This window comes from Triturus cristatus, chromosome 3_1 (assembly GCF_964204655.1).
Source record: "Triturus cristatus chromosome 3_1, aTriCri1.1, whole genome shotgun sequence".
NCBI lineage: Eukaryota > Metazoa > Chordata > Amphibia > Caudata > Salamandridae > Triturus > Triturus cristatus.
This window is the reverse complement of record NC_140583.1, coordinates 1035330843-1035348386: the sequence shown is the minus strand read 5'-3', so window position 1 is coordinate 1035348386 and position 17544 is coordinate 1035330843. Positions and strand designations below refer to the sequence as shown.

General features: G+C 48.2%; 1 protein-coding gene across 6 annotated transcripts in view; it reads left to right on the top strand.

Annotated features, from left to right (window-relative positions):
• Positions 1-17544, top strand: part of RAB3GAP1 (RAB3 GTPase activating protein catalytic subunit 1) — a 673051-nt gene that overhangs the window by 375718 nt on the left and 279789 nt on the right. For all 6 annotated transcript variants that reach the window (XM_085645769.1, XM_085645771.1, XM_085645770.1 and 3 more), the window contains one exon: positions 9782-9951. In XM_085645769.1, coding sequence (XP_085501895.1) covers positions 9782-9951 — 170 coding nt within the window. The remainder of the gene's footprint in view (positions 1-9781; positions 9952-17544) is intronic.

Genomic DNA, 17544 nt, shown 5'->3' with positions numbered 1-17544 from the left:
CGCAATCTGCCGCGGAGACAATCTCCTTGCCCATACAGAGTAGACAACCATGCAACCAGTGACTGGCGCTACCCACGTCCAGGCCCGGGCGCGGTGGAGACAGGAAAGCGAAAGTGAAAGTGAGGACACCTTCCTTCCGACAACTCGCCCCTCGCACGGCCGCTGTTGTTCAATTAGCGCACGGGCACTGTGCCAACGCAAGTCCCGGGCACCTTCCGGGGAGTAGGCCACAAACTTCCAGGCAGTACAACTTCGGTCTCCGGTGGGCGATTTCGATCCGGACAACGGCTCTCGCCTCAGCAACGGCTCCCCTCCAATATTCCGGGCGTCAAAAGCAGGATAATAGACAGGATATCTGCCGGAGGGAGCGAGGGTCTCGGGAGCTCTAGGCTCACGCGGCCATCTTGATCACGCGCTAAGCTCCTCCCCTTCCCTCTTTTTTTGTTCCTTTCTGCCCCTCTAGTTTTTGTGCCCTTCTGCCCTCTGTTCCACTCGTTTTTGTGCCCTTCTGCCCTCTGTTCCACTCGTTTTTTGTGCCTTTCTGCCCTCTGCTCCTCTCGTCTTTTGTGCCCTTCTGCTCTCTGTGCCACTCGTTTTTGTGCCTTTCTGCCCTCTGTGCCACTCGTTTTCCACTCTTTTTTTGTGCCTTTCTGTCCTCTGTTCCACTCGTTTCCCTCTTTTTTTTTTTTGTGCCTTTCTGCCCTCTGCTCCTCTCGTTGTTTGTGCCCTCTCTTCCACTCGTTTTTTGTGCCCTTCTGCCCTCTGTGCCACTCGTTTTTCCTCGTTTTTTGTGCCTTTCTGCCCTCTGTTCCTCTCGTTTTTCTGTGCCCTTCTGCGCCACTCGTTTTTTTCCCTTTTGTGCCCCTTTTGCCCTCTGTCCCACTCGTTTCCCCACCGCTGTGCCCCCTGTGGACCCCTTCCAACACTACATATTCACCAAAGGATTGTGTGTGTGTGGGTCGGTGTGTGGCTCTTTTGTGCCCTTCTGCCCTCTGTGCCACTCGTTTTTGTGCCTTTCTGCCCTCTGTGCCACTCGTTTTTCCCTCTTTTCTTTATTGTGCATTTCTGTCCTCTGTTCCATTCGTTTTCCCTCTCTTCTTGTTCCTTTCTGCCCTCTGCTCCTCTCGTTTTTGTGCCTTTCTGCCCTCTGTGCCACTCGTTTTTCCCTTTTTTTGTGCCTTTCTGTCCTCTGTTCCACTCGTTGTCCCTCTTTATTTTTGTTCCTTTCTGCCCCTCTCGTTTTTGTGCCCTTCAGCCCTCTGTTCCACTCGTTTTTTTGTGCCTTTCTGCCCTCTGCTCCTCTCGTCTTTTGTGCCCTTCTGCCCTCTGTGCCACTCGTTTTTGTGCCTTTCTGCCCTCTGTGCCACTCGTTTTCCACTCTTTTTTTGTGCCTTTCTGTCCTCTGTTCCACTCGTTTCCCTCTTTTTTTTTGTGCCTTTCTGCCCTCTGCTCCTCTCGTTGTTTGTGCCCTCTGTTCCACTCGTTTTTTTGTGCCCTTCTGCCATCTGTGCCACTCGTTTTTCCTCGTTTTTTGTGCCTTTCTGCCCACTGTTCCTCTCGTTTTCTGTGCCTTTCTGCGCCACTCGTTTTTTTCCCTTTTGTGCCCCTTTTGCCCTCTGTCCCACTCGTTTCCCCACCGCTGTGCCCCCTGTGGACCCCTTCCAACACTACATATTCACCAAAGGATTGTGTGTGTGGGGCTCGGTGTGTGTGTGTGTATAGATGCAATAGGTCTCGCCTTTGCGAGAGCTAAAGCTATTGGCATTGTAAATGACTATGCCATTTATTTATCTGTTTTCAAAACCAACCCATACATAAAAAAGTTTGTCTTTTACAATACCAATAGCTCCAACTTATGCAAAAGGCGAGACCATTGCATTGTAAATGCTTGTTATTAAAGCTCTGGTGTGGTGGTGGTTCTGGGGCGGGCGGCTGAAGAATTAGGCTGAAGCGGAGTCCCAAAATGTCTACCAACACAAGCTCGTCATTATTCGCACAGGCCTAGCAACCCTACATATAGAAATTTGGATTTTGTTTAATATCTCAAACTACTGAACGGATTTACACCAAATAACAACAAGCATTTGCAATGCAATAGGTCTCGCATTTACGAGAGTTTGAGCTATTGGCATTGTAAATGACAATACCTTTTATTTATGTTTTTAAAACAAAAACACAAATAAAAGGCATTGTTATTTGCAATGTCAATAGCTTGAACTATCGCAAATGTCAGACCTATTGCATTGCAAATGCGTTAGGAGAGAGCTGTCCTGCTTTTTCCAGCCAGCAAGAGAAGGCAGGACAAAGCTCTTTGAGAAAATAGTGCTCAGAGGCTGTAATTAAAGCCTACGGAGCAACAACACACGTAGAAGGGGGTGTCCTCATAGGAGGTTACAAAATGGGATATGGTGGCACTACTAAGCCTATTGACTGATGAAAAGCCACAGTTTACAATGGACAATGACACACGCCAATGAAAAAACTGGGCAGGAAGTGGGCGGAGTTTCATGTCCATACCTTAATACAGCATGCCTCGCAGAGCAGCGAATGCGCTGCACAGGCTTAACCTAAAAAATGCTAAAATGGGGCCAATTAAGAATTTAAGTTTGTTCCTCAACTGGCTTAAGTAATAAGAGCTTGCACAGTGGCGTAGTAACAGATCCCGCGGTATAGATGTGCTCCAGGGGGTCCCCTCCTGTACTGAACACAGGGGGCAGGCACCTGGCCTGAGAGCTCCTCACTGGGTCCAGAGTGTTGGGAAGGCCTCTATGCACTTTGTAGGGGGTTCCCCTCAAGTTATGTTATGCCAATGAGCGCGCATGAAATAGTCCAATACTGTCCTTGTGTGCCAAGCGTGTCTAATCCTCACCAGGGATGTTAGGGGTGTATTCATTCTTTCCAATTCTAAAGCACCTTTCTTCATTTGTCATTCATCCTTTCTTCAGTCCTTCCATTTTTCGCCGGTGTTTCTAGTTGAGCACATAGCTGGGTTGTGGTTTTGATTTATTTCTTCCTCTCATCCCACAATACCTCGGTTTTGGACGCTGACTGTCCTGCCCCTTCTGCAGTGCTGTCGCTAGGGGTCGCTGTGGTGATGAATAAAAGGGTCATCAGAAGTCATACTGATGGCAGCCATTTTGATTTGAGAAGTCCGGAGATCAGGCGTGGGTTGAGGTGTCCCTTCCTGGGAATCCTTTGTGTAGGGTCGGTCAGTTAATTCAGTGGACCTGCAGGTTACAAGTTCGAGCCTGGCAGCATAATGCAGAAGTCAAGACAATGGTTGCAATAAGCTGGCGAATAATAACTCACAATTCCAGTTTAGGTACAAAATCCCATTAGTGGCATTTTAAATAATAATTGTAAAGTCACTAAATGCCTCGGGCGGGTTATGGATGTACGGCAAGCTATATGTAGGATAAATCGCGGCTATTGTGCACATTGTCAGGTCTAACAGTGTCCAAAGTGTGGAAGAGCTGCGAAAAGGTTTTCCTTGAATGCATGTAAAGAACCCGGTGTTGTCGTATGCTGGTATAACACTACTAAGAAGTTAAGAGGCATGCTTCAATCCAGAAAGCTGCCTCTTGCCCATACATCTATCTAAAATAATCTAGGGTAGTCCTTTTATTTAATTTTGAAATAGTCTGGTACTCTTGGCTTGGAATTGTTCAGTTTATAGACTTATAAGGCGTGAAAACATCCTTCTTAGAAACCAATAATCTGCTGCTGCTAATATTTCATCTCTAAAGCGCGTGCATTCATTTTTCCTACATATACAGTGTATTTATTTTATTTATTTATTTGATTTTATGTAGTTTATAGAGCGCGCAGCTACCCCCGAAGGGGTGTCCCGGCGCTAAAATCCTGAGCCTCCAAGGGAAAGTAGGGAGTAAAGAGCAGGCGAAGCAGTAGAGTGACTCAAAGTCCGGAGAAGAGCCAGGTTTTGAGTTTGGCTCGGAAAATGGATTCAGAGGGACAGAATCTCAGCTCGATTGGTAGGGAGTTCCATAGTTTGGCAGCAATGACACTGAACCCTCTGCCACCCATTCTAGATAATCTAAAACGGGGCGAGATCAGGAGGCGAAGGTCATTGGATCTCAGGGATCTGGTGGAGCGGGATATCGAGGCACGTTTTTTCAGGTAGTTAGGTCCGCGGTCGTTTACGGCTCGGTAGGTGAGAGTGAGGACCTTGAACTGGATGCGGCTAGCCACTGGAAGCCAGTGGAGTTCCCTCCGGTAAGCAGAGACAGATTGGCGGTACGGGATGTTACCAATCAGTCTGGCTGCAGCATTCTGGACAATCTGCAGCCGGCCTACCAAGTACTGGGGGGCACCAGCATAGAGGCTGTTGGCATAGTCCAAGTGGGACGTGATGAGGGCTTGGGTAACTGTACGGCGGGAATCCAGGGGGAGATATGGGAGAATTTTTCTGATCATGCGCAACTTCAGGAAGCAGGCAGAGGTGACTTTATTAACCTGAGTTTTGCAAGACAAGGCGTCATCAAACTGGAAACCCAGGTTCCGAGCCGAGTGAACAGGGGACGGGGCGGGATCAAGCACCGTGGGCCACCACCAGAAGGAGGGGATGGAGGCTCTCTGATTAAAAAACAGTACCTCCTCTTTTGTCTGCATTCAGTCTGAGGTGATTCGCGGTCATCCAGATACTGATGTCGTTGAGGCATTGGCGAAAGTTGGCGAATGCGGAGTCCGAGTGGTCCCTAAAAGAAAACACCAACTGTGTGTCGTCAGCGTAAGAGACCACCCTGACTCCGTAGGACTCCACAACGTCGGCCAAGGGGGCAAGATAGACGTTGAAGAACAGGGGGCTGAGGGCAGAGCCTTGTGGCACCCCGCATGACAAGGGTTTTTTCTCAGACTTGAAGGGACGCAACAATACCCTCTGACTTCTAGTCGAGAGGAAGGACTCGATCCAGCTGAAGGCAGTGCCACCAATGCCTATCTGCTTAAGTCGGTCAAGGAGGATAGGGTGGGAGACCGTATCGAAAGCTGCGGACAGGTCGAGGAGGACCAGCATGGCCTCCTCGCCCCTGTCCACGCATTCTCGAATTGTTTCGGAAACTTCCAGCAGGGCCGTCTCAGTGCTGAATCCGGCTCTGAAACCGGATTGTGATCCATGCAGCAGAGAGTGGTTTTCTAGATATTCCGTAAGTTGCAGCTGCACGGCTTTTTCCAGGACTTTAGCGGGTTTAGGGAGAAGGGAGATGGGGCGGTAGTTAGCAAAAACAGCGGGATCTGCGTCCACTTTTTTTAGGATGGGGATCACCAAGGCCTCCTTCCAGGAGGTAGGGAAGAAGCCATGGTGGAGGGAGGCATTCCAGATGGAGAGGAAGGGGCAGGCAAGTGAAGGCGCCAGTTCTCCCATGATTTTTGCGGGGACAGGATCGGAGGGGGCGCCGGATTTGCAGTGGATGAGTAGCCTGATAGCATCATCCTGGTTAAGTTTGTTAAATGAAAGAAAGGACGGTGATTCTGGGGAACTTGTGGGGGAAGGCATGGGGACAAGCCCTGTGGGGAAGGAGACACGAAGTTTATTAATCTTTTCGAGGAAGTAGTCTGAGAGTCCCTCGCAAAGAGCCTGACTCGCGGTGTTCTGAGGAGCCCTGGCCGGAGGGTTAATAAAATCCTTAACGATGCTAAAGAGGGTTTTAGATGAGTTTTTGGCCTTAGTAATTTGAGAGGCAAAGTGATCTTTCATAGCGCTTTTTTTTTGTTTAAGGAATTTTTTCAGGGCAGATCTATATAAGAGTTTGGCTTCGAGGTCGTAGTTTAGTCTCCACTTACGTTCGAGAGCTTTACATCTGCTTTTCTCCTCACGGAGGGGGGTAGAAAACCAGGGAGCAGAGGGTCGCGATCTAGTGGAGGTGATGATTTTCTGGGGGGCGATAGAATCAATCGCATTGACGAGGGCAGCATTCAGCCTAGAAACATTTTCATCTATGTCCGAGGAGAGGTACTCTGTCTGAAAATGGAATACCGGGTCCAGGGTAGCACATGTAACCTTGTGCCACTTTCTTCCCAACTCCTTCCTTGGGGCCATAGGGCCAGTTTTTCGTCCGAGGGCAAGAGAGAAGGGGATGAGGTAATGGTCAGTCCAGGTGAGAGGGAGGGGTGGGAGGACAGTGATATTCAAGAAATTGGCGAATATGAGGTCCAGGGTGTGACCAGCCACATGAGTGGGACCTACGACTAATTGTTTGAGATTCAGGCTATCCATAGTTTCCAACAGATTGTTAGCCTTCACGCAGAGCGGGTTGTCTACGTGGAGGTTAAAATCGCCCAGGACAATGAAATATTGGTGTTTAAGAGATAAGTCAGCCAGTTGGTGAAAGAGGGCAGTGAGAGAAGGGGAAGTGGCGGGGGGGTGTTGTAAACTAATGTGCCAGCCAGGATAACTGCCGCAGAGACAGATATGGAGAAGTACATGGCTTCAATTATACCAATATTGGTAAGTTTGGTAAAAGTCAACTGGAAAAGGGATTTGAAAATGACGGCTAGACCGCCTCCAGACTTACCGCCAGCCCGGTTCAAGCATTTTATATCATATCCAGGGGGAATAGCCAGATAGATATCCGGAGAAGAGGAGTCTGTGATCCAGGATTCTGTGAGGAAAAGAATATCCCACTCATCTGAAGAGATGGACATCCAGATGTCATTGGCATGCCGGGGAAGAGATCGGCAATTGATCAAACCAGCTTTCAGGGTGCGCTGATTAGAGAAGGGTAACTGTGATGGGGGACGTGAAGAGAGACAAGGTTGGTAGGGCGGAAGATTGAAATTGCATTGCGGGCAGTGGAAATGAGCGGACTCCAGGTGGTTTGGGATGCAGCGAGTGCTGGTCAAGCAAGGGCGAGGATTAAGTAGGTGAAGTTGGGTATTGGTCCAACACGTGCGGATGGGGCTAGTGAAGGGGGCAGGGGGACTGGCCCTGGGCCCGGTCCAGGCCCGGACGGGCCCAGACGGGCTTGCCTTTGGCGCGCCTTCGGCGCGCTGACGGCGCGCCCGTCCGCTGCGCTTCCTAGCGAGACACATTTTTTATGTCTGTGTAAGAGGGCGTCATGGGGGTGTGGCCAGCTGAGGTGGGCGTGTCCGCCGTGGCGCCTCGCCCTCAGTGATGGCGAAATGGAGTGTTCGTTGCAGCGCTAGAAGCGCTGTTACAGTGCACGGGGTAAGTGGTTAAAAGCACAGAGTATCACACAGCAAAGATTTAAAAATGCAGATTCACTCCCGGCTTCCGCCTCAGGAGACTCACGAATTAAAGTGACGCGCTTTCCAGCTGCGCGCACTTTATAGTGACAAGAAGGGGGCGTGGGCAGCTGAGGTGGGCGTGTCCGCCGTGGCGCCTCGCCCTCAGTGATGGCGAAATGGAGTGTTGGTTACAGCGCTAGAAGCGCTGTTACAGTGCACGGGGTAAGTGGTTAAAAGCACAGAGTATCACACAGCAAAGATTTAAAAATGCAGATTCACTCCCGGCTTCCGCCTCAGGAGACTCACGAATTAAAGTGACGCGCTTTCCAGCTGCGCGCACTTTATAGTGACAAGAAGGGGGCGTGGCCAGCTGAGGTGGGCGTGTCCGCCGTGGCGCCTCGCCCTCAGTGATGGCGAAATGGAGTGTTCGTTGCAGCGCTAGAAGCGCTGTTACAGTGCACGGGGTAAGTGGTTAAAAGCACAGAGTATCACACAGCAAAGATTTAAAAATGCAGATTCACTCCCGGCTTCCGCCTCAGGAGACTCACGAATTAAAGTGACGCGCTTTCCAGCTGCGCGCACTTTATAGTGACAAGAAGGGGGCGTGGCCAGCTGAGGTGGGCGTGTCCGCCGTGGCGCCTCGCCCTCCGTGATGGCGAAATGGAGTGTTCGTTGCAGCGCTAGAAGCGCTGTTACAGTGCACGGGGTAAGTGGTTAAAAGCACAGAGTATCACACAGCAAAGATTTAAAAATGCAGATTCACTCCCGGCTTCCGCCTCAGGAGACTCACGAATTAAAGTGACGCGCTTTCCAGCTGCGCGCACTTTATAGTGACAAGAAGGGGGCGTGGCCAGCTGAGGTGGGCGTGTCTGCCGTGGCGCCTCGCCCTCAGTGATGGCGAAATGGAGTGTTCGTTGCAGCGCTAGAAGCGCTGTTACAGTGCACGGGGTAAGTGGTTAAAAGCACAGAGTATCACACAGCAAAGATTTAAAAATGCAGATTCACTCCCGGCTTCCGCCTCAGGAGACTCACGAATTAAAGTGACGCGCTTTCCAGCTGCGCGCACTTTATAGTGACAAGAAGGGGGCGTGGCCAGCTGAGGTGGGCGTGTCCGCCGTGGCGCCTCGCCCTCAGTGATGGCGAAATGGAGTGTTCGTTGCAGCGCTAGAAGCGCTGTTACAGTGCACGGGGTAAGTGGTTAAAAGCACAGAGTATCACACAGCAAAGATTTAAAAATGCAGATTCACTCCCGGCTTCCGCCTCAGGAGACTCACGAATTAAAGTGACGCGCTTTCCAGCTGCGCGCACTTTATAGTGACAAGAAGGGGGCGTGGCCAGCTGAGGTGGGCGTGTCCGCCGTGGCGCCTCGCCCTCAGTGATGGCGAAATGGAGTGTTCGTTGCAGCGCTAGAAGCGCTGTTACAGTGCACGGGGTATCAATTGGAGTAAATAAACTGCGCCTAACGTGGGAGCAGAAACATCGGAAGTCGGTCTCGTTGGATATTTTAAACTGTGCTTCAACATATTTCCGCTCCAGTATCTGTACGAACTAAAGACCCGCGTGCATGTGGTGCTGAATGCACGCACAGCTTGGCATCTGACGCATTTCAGACAACCAATACATTAATCTTATGAGTAAAGCGGAAGAGTTAAAAAAGAACTACACGCCTTAGACGCACAGTGGAAATCTATGAAGCCGGTTCAATAGTGAACATAATGCGATATAGTACATGATCGGTAATTCGACTCAAACTCCCCGGAGGTCACTGACCGAGATAAACACGCGTTTTAAAAACACTATCCGTGCACGACCGACGTCCCTGTGAAGGTTAGCCCTTGTCACACAGTAGAAGGCGAAGCAGCACATGCGCTGCGCTCTCTAGGTGAGACCTAAAAAGCAGTCTTTCTGGACCAAAAGCTACCATTTTGCCAAATTTGGTGTAATGCTGTTTAGCAGGTCGGGCTGTAGGCATGTCTAAGATTGTTATGGGAATTAACATGGAAAACAAACTTTTTTGACCCAACTCCCTCCCTTTTTCTCGGCCCCCGCTTGACGGATCACCCCGAAACTTTCTATGCACAACTAGAATCACTGGCAAATGTTTTTTGAGAGTTTCGTGATGATCCGTTGTAAAGACATGCATTCCTTATTGGCACCTCAAGGATAGGATATATGGGGAATGTGATGATGTTGCACCACTTTCTTTGAGTCTGTGAAGCGACAGAGTAAATTAGGATATGTGACAATTCATCACCCACTACTGTATTGCTTAAGTTAGGTCTGTGGTGACCAAGGGGCACATCGATTACCATTCTGCCCACTTCTTTGCTGAATATTAACTTTAGGTCAGTGAACATTGCACTTGTTGATTTCCGTGAAGAGACAGCATTGAAACGTAAGGAACACATTTTACTATTCCCAATATTGGAATCTTGCATCCCAAGGTTGAGCTAACCATTGCTGTGACAAAAGCAAACAAGATGCCACTAGCCATCCCTATGCTTTCATCACTAATATTTTCCTTTGTGGCTCCTTTATAAAGTCTTGTTTTCATGTCCATCTTTTCCCTTTTCTATAGATGCAGCTGATATAAGTCATGCTTTGTCAAAACTGACTGAGCCAGCTCCAGTGCCAATACATAAGTTATCAGTCACAAGCATGGTGCATAGTGCAAAGAAAAAGATCCGCAAACATAGAGGCGCAGAAGAATCACCATTAAATAATGATGTCTTGAATGCAATTTTGCTGGTAAGGGAATCTGTTTCATACATACGATGCGCTTTTTAATCTTTCTTGTGCAGTAGTAGCTACAGCTATTGGATGCATGCATATTTGTAATAAAAATATTTTGAAGACCTCTGAAAGTTTGAACTGGTTAATACATGCATTTTATCTAGTATTTAGTTTTATCTTTCGTTGGTCTAGTTTTGTCTGAGAATGCTTTTGTGTAATGTTTGCCGTTAATTTCCCGTGGCGATTGAAACCTGCTTCCTTGCCTGTTTATAAATTGTGCATATCTAAGAACTTGTTTGTTCTGTTTTGAAAAGTTAAAGTATTCGCCTGCCTGAAAAGAATTGACAAAGCCAATAGATCTGGCTTTAAAATGCCACCTCATGCAAACACAGCTATTCACAAATGTGATTGATGTAGGTTCCTTCCACAAATAATGTTTATAACATTAGTGCCTCCCCTTCTGGCTTTGCCATTGCTGGAGAAAAAGTAGCAAGCAATGTTGTATAATATATATGTAACAGTAAAATAACTAAATGTGACAAATAGAGTGAATGCTTGGCTCTGACACTATCAGTAATGGACAAGATGGCACTGATTAAAAAATGGTTGTAATCTGCGGTTGCTTTGTTACTTTGCTGTTCTCCTCATATGGATCCCTACAAATTGGTTCAGAGGCCTAGAATCACTGGTCTGGGAATTTATCAGGTTTGGGGCCTGCCACAGAGCAGCTTTGAGCGCCTTGCAATTACCATTAACTAAATGGGTTGAGAGTCGAAACCGAGCTTCCCAAAAACTTTTCTCGACAGCCCTTAAGTGCTGGGTCACTTACGTATGTAGGTTTTCAGCTGGTCCCCTGTATTCCCCTGGTGGGGCTGCCAAACGATATGGCTTACTTTGAGACTGGTCTCTTGGCACATTGGACAGAAGCTAGTCTGTTTCGATCACTGACTTATTTCAAGAGGGTCTTTTAATGCCCCTTCATAGTGGGATAGAGGACTTAATTCTTCCCCACTCCCAATTCCTGATGTTGAGCGCAATCATTCATTAGGCCAAATGTAGATGGAGCTCGAAATCCTCAGAGGCAAACTCACATGAACTCTTGCAGCTATTTTTCACAGCAGGTAATATTAATAAATGTGTGATTTGTTTTTATTGATACTTGCTGAAAACTACCAAATCTGTGATGTTATGTATTAAAACAAAGTGGTAAGACTGCCTGAGCAGGCCACTTTTCATTAAGGAGTGGGAGAAGATTTTATGACACATACTCAAGGTTTCTAGCAATCTCAAATACACACAGTTCAGTTATGTACACATGTCGTACATGGCACCTAAAAGACTTACACTCATATGGGAGTGAGTAGGGCGGACATCGCTGCCTGCTCTAGATTTGGTATGGCTGGCGCAGATTTTTACCACATGGTCTGGAGTTGTTTGGAGGTGCAGGTATTTTGGAGGGAGGTGATTGTACAACTTGAGACTATGTTGGACAGAGAGAGCTCTCACACACCAGAAGATTGCATCCTGGGTCTATACGCAAGGCAGAAGGCACAGGAAAGCTGGCAATAGATTCATAGACCATGTGCTGATATTGGCCAAGAGATGTCTAGCCATGTGCTGGACAACATCAGCCCCTCCCCCCAGTTATTAAGTAGCGTCATGATGTCAGTAGACGGGCTGAATCGCACCACTTGCAGAAGATAAAAGGCTCATCCCTAACAACCCTTTAGCCTGCATGTGGGACGAAATCCTAGCAAATTTTAGTGCTGCTATCACAACCAAATCAAATGCCTCTCTCTCTGTAAATGTAGATTCTCTCTCTCCCTCTCACTCTCTCTCCCTCTCTCTCTCTCTCTCTCCCTCTTTTTCTCTTTCTCTCCCTCTTTTTCTCTCTCTCTCTCTCTCTCTCTCTCTCTCCCCCTCCCCCTCTATCTCTATCTCTATCTCTATCTCTCCCTCTATCTCTCCCTCTATCTCTATCTCTATCTCTAGCTCTATCTCTATCTCTATCTCTCTATCTCTTTATCTCTATCTCTATCTCTATCTCACTCTCTCACTCTCTCACTCTCTCACTCTCTCACTCTCTCACTTTCTCACTCTCTTACTCTCTCACTCTCTCACTCTCACTCTCTCACTCTCTCTCCCACTCTCTCTCCCACTCTCTCTCCCACTCTCACTCTCTCCCACTCTCTCTCTCTCTCTCTCTCCCACTCTCTCTCTCTCCCACTCTCTCTCTCTCTCTCTCCCACTCTCTCTCTCTCTCTCCCACTCTCTCTCTCTCTCCCACTCTCTCTCTCTCTCTCCCACTCTCTCTCTCTCCCCCAATGATGAACGAGTGTCAAAAAGTCCATAAAGCATTCCAATGGAAGCACAGCATCGAAGGTAGAATGATACACTAAAACAGCTCATAGCATGAGGTGAGAAAGTAACAGTCGTCTTGGGGTTGACAAAGTCCAGTCTATATAGCAACAGGTCTTGTAGAAGGCTTCACTGTCTTGCCAGACCAAAAAACAAACCTACTTAATTATCTAGACATGTAAGGCATCTCTACCAGGGGTGGTGTTGTCTGTGTCTTCCCTGTGAGCCCAAGTCCTGAAAGGCATTTTAATGTATAGTATACACTCTGAAGTCATTTCACTTACCTGACTATTTCAAGAGATCGAAATAAATAAATGTCCAATGTGGACCCACTCAACCTTATTTCTTGCTTGTTCTTGACGCAAGTCCTGTTTGATGACTAGGCTTCCTACCGATTAGTAGTGTTACCCAGTTGCTAAGTTTTCACGTTAATTAACTAGCCAGTTAAACCTGGCATATATTCAGTCAAGGGTAACCATACTTTAAACTTATTCTTGAATAGCGATTTTATTGGGGTCTAGTAGAATTGAGGTGAAATGTGTTTGTTTGAGGCATGGGTGGCTGTAGATTCACATGATCTGCATACTTCTGCCATCTAGTTTTGGGCCAAGATATGTGCATGTTGTTTTCTTCGAAGAAGCCTTTCGAGTCACGAGACAAAGTGACTCCTCCTCCTCTTGATGATAATGCGCATGGCATTGACTCCATTGCTAGTTTTTCTTTCCGTCGTCGGGTTCGGACGTGTTTCATAGCGCTTCGGTTCGAGAGAGTCTCGGGCTCACTTCAGTTCGCTGTTCATTTCAACCTCATCGGTATAGTTTCTGTAGCATTTCCATCGTCGTGCACTGAAAACAGAAAACAGTCACCCATCAATTCGATGTGTTCCACTTACGGCCTTCTGGCCTCGCTCGTTCGGGCCTACTTTTTATATCACCTGCTTTGACCAAGAATGCACTGCCAATGGAATGGACTCCATTTCGCTTTAAGTACCCAAGAACCGACCTCCATCAGGTTTTCAATTTATGTCTGTCTCCAAACCATCAGAAGGCGGACTGTGCAGCTTCTTGATCCTTTCATTCGAAAAAGACTTTACGTGACCGTTGCGCGCTGCGCAGAGAGATGCAGCGCAGGGACATAGAAGAAACATCAGTCATCTTCGGACAACAAGATGTCTAGGAAGAGCTTTATGAGACCTGGACATCTTTCTCCAAATACAGGATCTTCCTCCGGGCCAGCGTACCACGAGTACCCATGCCCCTGTTTAGCCAGTCAATATACCATTTCGACTGAATATAGAGCTCCTAGGCCACCACTGAAAGCAAGCCATGGTAGGCACTGACCATCTGCTGCAGACGGCCCGCTCTCGGGCTATGCACTGAAAGCAAAGCTAAAACTATTCCCTTCTGCAACAGATAGACCATCTGCCTCCTCAGTTTCGAGCACCCCGCTGTCCGTCGCTTCGGCTCCGACCACCTCGGCACCAAAAGAGAAATTTGTTTCGGCAGCGATAACTTCAGCGTCCAAGTTTACTACGGAACCAATCCTCCAAATTATGCAGGAACGACTCGATCCAAAGCAGAAAAGACTTCATATGTAGATTCGTATTGGCCGTATTTTAGCTAAGACTGTGCAGCCGACACCCCAACCATCTAAGGTCCAGATTTCTTTTGAAGAGGCCATAGACTTACCAGTGCCTACTAAAAAGCACATAGCAACCTGTCCTCTGCATCCTCCTCTTCCTCCACCACCTCAGCCACCTCCTCCACCACCTCAGCCACCACCACCTTTACCACATCATTCACATGATGACCCAGGCGACATTACACCACAGGGGTCTCCATAGTCGTCCACTGATGATCATGGGAGGGAAGATGATTCTTAAACACAGCCCACAGATCCTTGGGATGATTATGATATTGATCACCGTGTGATACCGACCCAGATCTCTATCCAGCCAAACCAACACCCCCAATGATGCTTATGAAGACCTCATTGCTAGGGCAGCAGCATATCACAAGGTCCCCTAAAACAAAGATCCTATTTAGGACATTTTCCTTTTTAAAACATTGTCCAGCACACACACATCATGCCAATATCTTCCTATGTTCAAGGGCATGCTGCACCACTCTGATATTTTTAAGGATCCAGTGTGGGTACTTACTATTACACCCAGGGTCGACAAAAAATATAAACAGCACCCCCAGATCTTATTTACATCAAAGGTCGGCTTCCCCCAGACAAACTAGTTGTATCCAATGCCCATAAAAGGGCCAACTCAAAATCCTGATGCTGCTCCACCTGACCAGGAGTCCAAAATAATCAACGCTTCAATGAATCGGGTGGCAGCACAATCATCCAATCATTGGCGGATTGCCAACACACATGTTTTATTGGCAAGGTTTTACAGGGCAAATTGGGATGAAATGAAAGATCCCCTCCAACACTTTCATGGGAGTATAAAAAAATGGGGACATGAAATTGTAAATTACTGCAAATTATTATCCAGGTGTGCCCTAAACTTAGCGGTCACAGCTGCCAGGGGCATCAATACAAGTGTATTGTTGCATAGGCATGCTTGCCTCCGTATAGCTGGCTTCCAGCCAGAGTTACGCCGCTGTTACGCCACTGTTGAATGTGCCATATGACAAGGAGCATCTTTTTGGTCGCCATTTGGACTAAGTATTAAAAAAAATTAATAAGGATTCCAAATTAGCTAAATCAATGGGGGTGGTCAAAACCACTGCTTCGCTTGGCTCTTTTCGGTGTCCCTCATACAAACATGTGACCAAAACTATACCCCCTGATGCCTCTACCTCCTCTTACAGGCAGCAACATTAGACCTCTCCTTCAAGGGGATACTACAGAGGTACATATAGAGGAAGCAACTCCATGGGTCACGCACTGCACTCTGTACTTCAAAACAGTCACTCTCTTCTCATTTGCCAGAACATTTAACATCTGTTGGGTCGACTACAACATTTCTTCCCCACTTGGAAAACTATAACACCAGATCAGTAGGTGTTGGATATTATCCAATATGGCTATTGTCTGGAGCTGAACACCACTCCTCCAAACATTGCAGCTCACAGACACAATCTCTCCATAGAACATCAAGACCTGCTCAAACAAGAAGTACGAGCTCTGTTGCTCGAAGGACCCATAGAGCCAGTCCCTTTTCAACACCAAAGTTCTGGAGTTTATACTTTCTAATTCCCCAAAAAGACGGATCACTAAGGCCCAGCTTAGATCTCCGGCCTTCAAATCATTGCATACTATCAGAACACTTCCATTTTTATGTCAGCACTAGACTTAAAGGAAACTTCTTTCACATCCCTATCCATTCAGCTCTTCGCAAATACCACAGATTCTTTATAGCTCTAAGGCATTACCAGTTCAACCTACTCTTAAACGGAGTCACTACCTCACCCCATGTGTTCACCAAATGCCTAGCAGTAAATCTGCGCAGACAGAACATTCATGTCTTCCCATATCAGGACGACTGGCTTATCAAAGCCACTTCTCATGGGTCATCAACACACTCCAATGACTCCATCTTCTCCATCAATTGAGTTTTGCTTTCAACATACATAAATCACTCCTTCAACCTTTACAGATTTCGCCATATTTAGGGGTCATGCTCAACACACAATTGGGCTTAGCATACCCAAATGTGGCTACAATTCAAAATATTCAATCGCTACCTCAACAGTTAAGACAGTTAAGTGACTCTTAGGCATGATGGCATCTTGCATTGCAATACTACTACATGCTCTACTATATATACACCTGCTGCAAGAATGTCTGGCACACCAATAGTCTTAATCACAGAGTCATCAATAAGATCTAATGTTGGTAGACAGCCGCACTAATCACTCTCTGCAGTGGTGGAACACACAAAGCCTATCAAAGGGGTTGGGGGGCGTGGCTAGCTGCCAAGCAAGATGGCCGCAGCCTTGTAGAACTCCGTGATCAGGGGGCCCTTTATTCAATAATCCGCACACTTATCCGGCCGCTGCACGGCGAAGCTGAAACGTCGCTACTCCCCGAACATCCGCGGAACACATCGCAACGATCCTGAGCCCTGGGGCACAATCCGTCACCGTGTGACGAGCAGTGGAAAGTTGAGGCCTGCTGACTGCGCTGTGGTGCTGGACGCGGCAGTGATGCCTGGGCTCAGTGGCGAAGGATGCATCAATTGGAAGGTCTGGGGGGCGGAAACGACACACGCTACTACGGAGCCGTCAACCCTGGTGAGTCGGGCGGCGGCGGCCAACCGGCACCCTACGGGGGGACCCTGCTAGCACTGGGAGCGGATCAGGTGGGACAATGCAGAGGGGGCCTGCGCGGCGGGCCCAAAGAGTACTGGCTGCATCCCTTTGGGGTCTGAGCCTAGAAGACTAGTTACGTGCACTGGCGGACTGGACCTACGGGCCAGTTGAGAGCCTGGGCCTCGCGTGAGCCGGCGGCCTGCGGTCAAGTTTCCAAACAACAGTGTCACTGTGATGAACAGTGAACCGCTGCAGCAGTAAAGGCCAAACTCTTCGGGCCCCCTCTCACCCCCTCCCCGAGCACAGCGACTCAATTCCGACGTGTAGTGGACCCCACATCCGGAGACCAGGTCTACTGCTGACAGGAACAGCCGAGGAAATACACATAGAAGCGGCGAAGGGCAGACAGCTAAGATAAATTCCCTGCACAGACTCAGTGTGGCTGACACCTGCACGTCCAACAATAGTGTTTGCCACCTGCTGTGCATGACAGTGCTAAGGCGGTGTCATTTTCCGCGGCGCCAGGACTCTCAGCGCTGAAGGGGGAAGCACTTCCCTTAAGCCCGAAAGCAGTCTGAATCTACAGCAGTGGCAGCAACATTAAGGTGAGCTAAGCAGGTAAAGGACTCCATAAACGGAAACAGGATTGGTATTGATCAGAACAGCATTACAAGGGGTAAGACTCCTTTATGGACTACCCGCTGCTTTATAGCATTGCAAGCAGAAACGCAACACACTGCCTGAGCGCCCGCTTGCTAGGCCGCAGGAGACTTAGTAGGAAACCCGAAAGGCTGCGCATGATATCGTATTGCATGGCAGGCAGCGGGTATTACTGCCCCCTCTGTGCACCTGGCATAATCCCAGTTACACGGACCGTGATGGGAGGCTACGGCCCAAGAGGCGCACCTACTGGCAAACTGGACAAATTTGCGTATGTTAAAGACCAGACGGACAAATCGCTAATGAACTCAGCTCAGGCAGA